Raw genomic sequence first — 10,244 nt, forward strand, 5'->3', positions numbered from 1 at the left:
CAGTTCCACAAGTTCATTAAGACCTTGACCCATTCATGCCAGGAAGGTCTGAAGAGATAAGGTAAACTGGAAATTATATTGTTGGTACTTCAAGCTAGAAGCATGATACTGTGTGCTAAACAAATTCTTGGACTTTTACTTTGCATTTCTTTGTTGCAGTGTGTTGGCTGATTACAGATTTTTGTGCAATGTATGTGACAGCTTAAGAAAAGACACTTAAGTTTCCAGAACTTAAAGCTTTCAAGTAGAGATGATATCTCTGTGTTGTTTTTAACTATGATTTATTTGTCTGTTTATCTGTTCTGTATTACCAAACTCTTTCTGAAATTCTGTTTTTTGTATTTCTGAATATTAAAATGAAAGGTACTGATGGTAATGAACTCGGTAAGTATAAGGTAGGTCTGAAACAACCGAATCAGAACTAAATTATTGAGCAAACAAAGCTAGAGAAGGGAAAGGATGAAAGAATTCTAACGTTGAAGTAAAAACATAGAAATCCAACTGTCCTACTGTTCATCTGACCTGTGGGGTCGTGGGTTTGTTTTGGGGTTGGGTTTTTTTTGAGACGTTTAAGATTCATTCTGGGAGCTGATAAGGAAGTGGAGAGGAGTTTGTAGCTAATTCACAGGCTGGTTGAACTGAGTTAATTTGTTCCTGCTGAATGCGTGTTTTTTAATGCTGCTGAGAAAATTATGCTGTTGTAAGACTGAGTGTCAGCATGCCTAGAGTGCTTTTTCCTTTTCTACTATTTCTTGAGACTAAAGAAACAAATAAATTTATCCTTATTCAATGTGAACCTCATTGCAAGTGAAAAAACAAAATAAGTTTGTCACAGGCTGTTGGGGGTGTTTATTTTTGCTGAAGTTTCTTTAGCCATTTCTGGATGTTTGACTAATAATGTATTTATTATTCTAAAATAGTATTTTGAATTTAATTGACAAAAGCATAACTGGCTTAATTATCAATAAGTAAAAAGATAACTTAAACAGTATTTAATGAAATGGTTTAATAGAATGCAAGAAAATATACTCTAATTATAAAAGAAAAGTGAATGAGTGAATTTAAACAGAATATGTTGCGTTATAAGTACTTGATCTAATTTTTTGTTTCTTCATTACTCTATTTTTAAAAAATGGAGTTCAAAAGTGTCTTCATTTCTAATGCTCAGAATAAGAGATGTGATTTGTACGAACATATGCAGCAATTATGCCAAAACTAAATTTCTTCAGTTCTGTGGTTTCTATGGTAACCAATATTCACTGTATTTCATTTAGACATACACAACAGAATGGAAGATGGTAGGTTTAAGATTTAATAATCTTTGCAAAAATATTGTGCTATAGTACATGATATTTTAATTATGGGTAAGGGGACAGATCAAATAACTAACATGCTTAGTAGCATGAACATTGGTAGTGATCATCTTTAAAACGTATTTGGATGATTCTTGTGGTAATAGAATTTCGGGCGCTCATTTCTAACAGTTGAATTGAATTAGTTTTTTGCTTGAGCAGGGAGATTGTTCCTACTACTGTCAGGTCTCTTTGACCTCCCAGGAATAAGGAAGAGAATAGTAATTCTCCTATTGTTTTGTTTCTGGCCTTGGAATGCGTGAGGAGGGACACTGAAATAGTATTTGGATGATTCTTGTGGTAATAGAATTTCGGGCGCTCATTTCTAACAGTTGAATTGAATTAGTTTTTTGCTTGAGCAGGGAGATTGTTCCTACTACTGTCAGGTCTCTTTGACCTCCCAGGAATAAGGAAGAGAATAGTAATTCTCCTATTGTTTTGTTTCTGGCCTTGGAATGCGTGAGGAGGGACACTGAAATAGTAGACTAGGTAGCACCTTTAGTCAGAGATAGTTATGTTTTATGAGAACCCATGTCGCAGAATGTGAGCAGCTCTTAATCTTCAGGTATTTATTTTCTCAGTACTACTTGGTAGAGGTATAATTCCTGTTTCCTGATTCATGTCAGAAAGGTGGAACTCAAGAATATATATAGAAAGACAAAGTGTATCATTCATGACTATGGCACAGAATACCTGGATTTAATTCCCTTACCTATTACAGATTTCCAGTGTCCTTGTTTTTCATCCTATTTAATTGTCTGTGGGTTTGTTCGTTTGGTTGTTTAGAGTTCATATTTGCACTAAAGTCTGTGGAAAAAGAATAGGGATTAAGTTTATTTGAGTTGCAGATTATCTAGCTGGAACGAACCACAAGAATAGTGGAATACTGGAAAAAAATCAAATTGATTTTGATACAGAACTATTTCAGGTATTTGTATGATAGTAGTAAGATCTCAGCTATAATACTTTTGGTTTTGAATACCATTAGAAGTTTGTGAGAGTACATTATTTGATCTTAATTCCCTTCTTAAAGCTTAAAGTGGCTGGTATAATGGACTGGTTCTTGGGATCTTGTTCCTGTGAGAGGAATAAAATACAACAAAGAACCTAAGGAATTTTTCCTGTCTTTTGTTCTTTTAATAATAATTCTAATCTTTTTATTAGAATTGGTGGTTTTATTAGCCAGCCTATAAAATTCCACATGAAGCCTTGTTTTCAAGTGCGAGACCTGATTATCACTGTAACATATTTTAATGCTGCAAACTGCTGTTTAAACAACGCTGTGTACTATTTTGAAACATCTGCACTAATTGTAGTTTGGGGGAATAATTTCAGGGACATTAATCCCTTTCTGCATATTCTGAAGTAAACCTGGGCTGCATTTCAGTGGTTAAAAGGATTCACTGCATCACTTGAGGACAGGCAGAAATTGTGCAAGAATAGAATTTCTTAATAGGACCCTAAAATGAAATGGTAAAATGCTGTATTTGCAGAAAGTTAACACTTGGAGGTCACGAAATGATAGAATAAAATGAAGATTTTTTATGGAATGTTAGCTCCTTTTAACTATGAATTAGTTTACAATTTTTATTTATGCTGACTGCATTTTGGGGAAGGAGGAAAAATTCCAAGACAAATGGCATAGTCACAGTGAAGCAGGAATCAATGAGAACATTTTAAACAAAATTCTTCTGTGATTTGGCCATATCTATTGTGCTTATGAGGTAGATAATCTCAATTTGCACTTAGTTTACTTAATAGTGATAGAGTTTTGGTGAAGAGGTAAGTATGGGAGTTGATGAGAAAAAGGTTCTTATAGAATAAGCCTTTTATGAAGCATATTTATGAATAACCCGACACTCTGCCTGGGGAGTGGCGTTTATGATGAGAAATAGTAGTACTGGCTTATGTTATGTAGATAGAAATTCTAACATCTGGGTTCTGATCTCTTTCATTGAAAAAATTTTATGGAGGATTTTGCTTTTAACAAAAATATCGTTAGTTCCTCATCCTTCTATTTGAGATGCTGGTATTAGAAATTTATTTTTAGCAGCTGACAAATTACTTCTGTTATAGTAAAGTACCAAGAAAGTAATTAAAATGTTGTGTGTGTTTATTTTAGCTTTAGTCACAATTAATAATATATACAATATACATATATTTTTATAAATATACATATACACGTACCTGATGAAAGATTCACAATGCTTTTTTTTCCCCCTTCTTTATGGTGCAGCATACAATGACTTTTAAAAGATATCCTGTAGTAATAAGTCTAACATAGTGGTTATCTTTGTCAGAGTGAGAAAGTTAGTCTGAATTCTGTAAAACAGTTTGTGCAGAATAACACTTCCTGAAGGTCAGAGGTATATATTACAGAATTGTGAGTGCTAACTCACTGGATTTGGCTTATTTTTTCTGGATAGGACAATATATAAGAAATTTTTTTATTTGTATTTTGATAGCTACAGCTGTGAACATAAATAGTCTAATATTTGTGTATATTGAGGCTAAGATTTTCAACAGTTACTAAATGAACTACGTGCTGACTAATTTTTTTTCCAAGCCTCAGATTGAAATGATACTTCTGTCATCAACTGTGGATTTGTCCAATTTTTTTTTTTTTGGTGGGTTGTTATGTGGAGTGGAATGCGTCTTTGTGTTGTGTATATGATTCCTTATCAGGCAAGTGATGTTCTCACCTTTATCTTAACACATGCTTGAGTATCAGATAATAGCCTCTTCATATGTTGTTCCCAATGTATTACTGGTTATATAAGCAACAACAAATTGAAACTGCTTCTTAAGCTTTTTTTCTGGATTTCATCCTTTCATATGTAGTATTTTTCTCCTCTTTCCTCCTTTCTCTGGCACTATTCTGTCTGTCAATACTTATTTTCTTTGACTTACAAAGAGTTTCAGATTCGTTTATACTCCTTGTTGGAGCTAATATGGTCCATCTGGTCTGACTGTCAGGATGAGCCTGTAGGAGAGTAGAGTATCGCTTTACAGAGTCCAAGAAGCTGACATCCTGTCAGAGATATAGTTAAAAATTCCAGCTTGCCAAGTCGGCATATTTCTTTGAACAACAGTGAGTCCTGCCACTGGCAATAATTGTTTCAGGAAATTGAAAAAGCTACCAAACTTGGAAAAAATAGGTATTAATGTGCAAATGACATGCAAGAATGGCTCATATAATACATTTTCCATACATTTCCCGAGGAGAGTTGCATAGATGAAAATGTGGTGACTTGAAACTTTGTTATATGTATCATGAACTTTATTTAACTTAAAAAAATATTTTCCATAGCTTTAGTTTGAAAGGTTTTGTTGATATTGTTCAGAGTTTCCAAGTGAATTAGTTTGTTACGGTAACAGAGCAATAATGCTGTCTGTATTGCAGTGCATGGAAGTTCATGTAGAAGATCAGCTGTGGATTCAGCATTTCGTTTGGCAAGCTTGGTACACTTACATTCTTCTAACATCTCTTTGGAACAGACTTGAGTTCGAGTTTGGTGGATCAATAATCTGAGGTATGGAGAATGTGAAGAGCTTATTTTAGTCTTGCTCTGTTTTCTCTGTCCGTCCATCCAGTTGGACTCTCAGGCAACTATTTCCCATTTCAGAGAATTTGGAATAAACGTATCTCTACTTTTTAATAATACTACTTACAAGAATATGGAATGCTAAAATCTATGATCTATGTGATCTTTGTTTCCAGTATTTTATATTGATGAAGACTGTAATATAGGTGTTGGGGATTTTTGTCTTTTTACTAGTCAGTTTTTGTAGGTTGATAGTAGTTAGAAGCCACAATTTATTGTGGACTTCTAATATGCCAATTGCACAAGTTGGTCCACCTGGATCTCTGCATGGCAATACAGTTATTTGTCAAATGTATGAATTTTAAGGGTGATAAAATATCTTGGTAAATTACCTCAGCTTGATGTCCTGAGGCTTAACTACTTAAGTTTTCAGCCAGTATTATTTTTCTGAATTATGCAAATTATAAATAAATAATGTTGGTTTTGTTTATTGTAGTAAATCTGAGTTACAAGTTTATATGCAAACAGGTTGATTATTTTCCTTTCATACATGTCTTCTGTCCATTGAGACAACAGTGTTTCAGACTACAGGTTTATGGACCTCCCTTCCATTGACAGTTTCTTAATTAAAATTCATCTCATAGGTTATCCCTTTTGTTTTTCACATTTCTCTAGTTAGTGTTGGTTACGACTGTCATGATAGGCTCCAAAATAACCTGTATAATTTAAAAAGCCAGGCCACATAGGCTGAAATTTGGCAGTCTTGTTTTTCATTTGATTTTTAACTGTAATTTCATTACTTAAATAGGATCCACTGTGTGATTTGTACTGCCATCAACTGTTTAATTGCTGTTTTTTCCTTAGTAGGAAAAGTGAAAATGGATTTGCTAACCTTTAAAAATACTGTAGATATATCACTGATGGAATACGTTTTCTTGCTGATGAAAATAAGAGGTTTTAAGATGTGTATATGTGTATGTATATATGTATGTGTATTATTATTTTTCTAATCAAAAGGCTGAAAAGTACTACCAGCAATAATGTTTGAAAACCAGTCATTTTCCTGTTCTTCTACGGGCAGTAATAAGCCATCCCAAGGTATGTCAGATACGTCTTCTATTGTACAGTTTTCAAATAGTTTAATGAAGGGCTTAAATTTAAGGTATAAGAAATTATTTTGTCTTTTGTATTTGTAATATTATATAACACTATTCCTCTTCCTTGGTTCTTATGTCGCAGTGCTTGAAAAACCTTCATACAAATGATGCACTTGTTGACTTTGAGTATCAGTCATTGACTTACTGGTGTCACTTCATCCTCTAATGATAGTTCAGTTTTCTATCTGAAAACAAAATTGGCTGTATTTCATTTGTCATTTAAATTTAATTTTTAGATTTTAAGGAAACAATAAATAATTCCACTTTCTCACCAAGTTGTATTTCTAGCTTGCTTTTACAAAGGGATTAGAAGACTTGCGTGTATAAACGTTTGCATTTACCAAGGAAGACCAAAGCAGTAAGGGAGTAATCTTTTTTTATGAAAGCTGTTCAAAAATTTCTTTTTTTTGGAAATGGTGGTATTGTTAGTTGCATTAGTGATGTAAAGAAAGTAAACATAATTTTTACAACAACATTAATGTTAATTTAGTAAAATGTCAGAATAATAACAGTAGAAGCAACTAGGGGAAATAAAAGTGATGGTTGGTTTCAAAATCTGAACTTCTGTGTTGTGCTTCAGAGTGCAAGAAAGATACAAAGTCTATATATGCTTTGTTAGGATTGTCCTGTGTAGGCATCCTGTGAAGGTTTCTGGCTCTAGGAACAGGCAGAGCAAGATCCTATTAAATAGGTTTTGATATCCATTTCAGTGGGCTGTCTTTTCAAACAAAATCTTGCAAACCATCTTTTCCATTCCAGTAAGGCTGTTTATGATAAACTAAAGTTAAAAGAGCCTTATGTAACCTACAGACTTTTAATATTTTAGGCTGACACTTTAATTAAGACACTAAGAGATTATTCTTTTTTTAAAAAAAAAAAACCAGAAATCCACAGACTGTATATAAAGGTTATCTGCTTCTATTTTACAGTTTAATCCTTATTACTGTTATTGTTATTTTTGGTTCATCTCCAAGGCACATTAAAGCATTGTATCGCTCTGAACATAATTGGGTTAATGTTTCATGTTTGTAGGACAGCTTCTTAGACTTTTTAGTAGCTCTACTGCTAAGTTTCAGTGTCTTGTTCTGGTTCCTGACACCTTTCATTAGTGACCGCTGCAGTCAGATTCCCATTCTGTGTATTAAATAAATAGTTAACATTCAGTAGTGTGCCACAATATCATTCATTTATGTGGTTATAAGGCTAACAGAGTTTAAAGAAAACATAATTGTGAAATCCGCATGTTCTCGTAAAACAGTTCATTTATGTTATGTAGCTTTAAATTCCCAGCATGGGAACTACTGTTCTGGAACTTCATTCTTTCATAAGGTTGAGGCAAACATGTGCTGGAATTAAGTATTGTATACATAAGAGTAGTCTAAGCTTGCCTCTAAGGCCTTGTGACCTTTTCTGTTTTGCTCTGGGTGTTTCTATAGTAGCTGCCACCTTTGCCTTTTTGGGTTCTGATATTATTTTACCGTTTGGACAAAATCCTTGCTGAGGACTAGCGTAAAATCATCAAACTCGATTCATTTGGGATTAGTTATGTAAAATTAGTTATAGCAAATTGTATTTTAACCCTAGCCCCCTTTATCATCTCATCTCTTTAAAATTATTCCTTCATATTCTTCAAACATTTTTGAATCTCTCTCCTTGTATTTGAGATTGCATTCAAAAAGGAATAACATTTTGTGCACAAAGTATGCATAGTAATAGATGTAGCTGTTACATTATCTTAGTCAATTTCAAGACCAAAGCTTACCAAGTTCCAAATTAAAGGAAGAAAATCAGGTATGAGAAAATCTCACACATGCCCACACAAGTTCAGCAGCCTTCTGTATTCTCTTTCTTTCTCCAGATAAGAACAAGTGGATCACCACAAGGCAACGTAGCTGTGCTTTTGTGAATACTCCATTACCCTGTATTAACAAAGCTATTTGTCACATTCAAGAGTTAGAATTAAAGATGGAGAAATGCTTTCAACAGGTACATTTATGGTTGAAAATGGCCAAGTGCTTTTTATCTTTATAGGAACAAGAATATTTTTAAATAGGATTACTGTGTTGATTTTTATAAAAATTTAACTTCATGTTATATGTACTCTTCAAAATAGTGCCCAGCAGGTTCATTTACTGGTCATGATGTGTCTTTCATCTACTTAACAGTTTTGGCAAATCAAACTATCTTATTAAAATCAATATACCACAATACCATAATGCAATATCAATACATCATAAAGATTAGTAAATTCATATATGACGATTCAGATGCACAGAGTCTAGTTGCTTCAATGATATCATTGTCTGCAAAAGAGTTTTTGATACTACTCTTGAGTAGATAGTCAAATTGAGCTATGTGCCATTTTCTGTCATTTATAGTAAGCAATGTTTTTTCCTGAAGAGTACTTAACAATTCCTTGATTAAAAAATTTCTTTACTATCATATTGAGAGACATGAATTTGAAAATGTTATGGTTCTTTCTCTAGCAGTACATGATGTTTTCCTAGCCTACATAGATTTTGTCTGAACAGAAACAAGTATAAAGGGAAGCTAAAAAAACGGGTAGGTAGATGAAGAAAGAATGCAATATATAGTAAAATCTTCCTATTAACTTCTTTGAGAACATGATTAGTATCATTTAAATCATTCACTTTTGCTGGAGAAGTGTTTTCCAAATGTTAATAAATTTTGCATATGTCTACACTGCAGTAAGGTCTGATCACTGCTTGCACAGACAAGTTATATTTAAATAATTTATCTCCAATACCAACAATAATGTCGTCATAGCAGCACATCAGGAAAACTATCTTAGATTAGTATTCCACAAACGCTGTTAAATACTCTGCAGGAAGATTTCTGCAACTGCAGCATAGATGGTAGAAGAATCCAAGGTGTATGAACAACTGTTATATCTTGGTTTACAGTATAGACATTAATTTGATAGGAAATTTTATATTGCCTCATTCATCTTTATTTAAAATAATGTGAGAATACTGAAATTATTTTAATGTCATAATTTTGTCATCAGTATACATGAATTAGATGGATAAGCATTGACATGTCCAGATATTTATTCATTTTAATGTTAGCTTAAATTGGTTGTGTAAGTCTTGTGCATATTTTCCACATCTCTTGTAAGTTTGTGTTACTTAGGATGCAGAGATTTAAAATAGTCTGAGGCCTCTAGATGGTGACGTCATTATAACTATGAGTTAAGAGGAGAAAAGGTGGGGTTGCTATAGTATGAGTATTTCATTAATGCTCTTAAAAATAAAAATTAGGCATATATACTGAAATGGCTATACTACAAATATAGGCAGTTTGGATTTTACTTGTCTATGTATGAATTTATTTACACCTCTGCTGGTAAGTTAAATATTACCAGCAATGCGTCCAGTTGACATGGAAAACCTTATATCCATACTGCTAAATTCTTACCCTCCAAACCAGGATAGACATTATGCGCACTGCTTTTGAGGAATGGTCCCTGACTCTTTCCAGTTCCTGAACTGTGCTTGGAAACAGTTTGGGAATGGTTTGTGAATGTGGTAATGTCCCTTACCGTAGGTTGTACCAGTAAGATTTAGTAACAGTTTAATGGTGTAGGTGATCAAGTTGCTGGGCCCAGAAAACTTCCCTGGCAGTGTTTAATTTACTGTTGTAGACATAGCCAAAAAGCATGTGAAGTTCAGACAGAATCTCTGCTGTAGTTTTGAGACTAAAAACAAAGTACAGAGGTTAAGAGTGAAAATAGAATTAACAATACTAAGGGATTTTTAAAAAACATTCTACAAAATTGAGTAATACATAACATGTATGCACAAAAGCTGTGTTTTATTACCAGCCATTTGGAGATGCACAGTTTTTAGGAATTCAAAAACTTTGTAATTATTTTAAAATGTTAAAAAGCATTCATCTGTACATACACTAATTAGATCCTCTTATGATACTAAATTCAGTGGCCCATTATGCTTTTTGTTAGGAAACAGAAGAAGTGAATAACAGCTGAGATGTATAGAATCATAGAATCATAGAATACTTTGTGTTGGAAGGGACCTCTAAAGGTCATCTAGTCCAACCCCCCTGCCGTGGGCAGGGACATCGTCAACTAGATCAGGTTTCTCAGAGCCCCATCCAGCCTGACCTTGAATGTTTCCAGGGATGGGGCATCCACCACCTCTCTGGGCAAC

General features: G+C 33.5%; 1 protein-coding gene across 1 annotated transcript in view; it reads left to right on the forward strand.

Moving 5' to 3' along the window:
* Positions 1–5,937: 5,937 nt before the first annotated feature.
* The window catches only part of CCDC178 (coiled-coil domain containing 178), a 189,303-nt gene continuing 184,996 nt past the window's right edge, over positions 5,938–10,244 (forward strand). The window contains 2 exon segments of the mRNA XM_019473739.1: positions 5,938–5,995; positions 7,913–8,040. Of these exon segments, the coding sequence (XP_019329284.1) occupies positions 5,938–5,995; positions 7,913–8,040 (186 nt within the window).

The sequence above is a fragment of the Aptenodytes forsteri genome, unplaced genomic scaffold (genome assembly GCF_000699145.1).
Source record: "Aptenodytes forsteri isolate BGI_AS27 unplaced genomic scaffold, ASM69914v1 Scaffold23, whole genome shotgun sequence".
Taxonomy (NCBI): Eukaryota; Metazoa; Chordata; class Aves; order Sphenisciformes; family Spheniscidae; genus Aptenodytes; species Aptenodytes forsteri.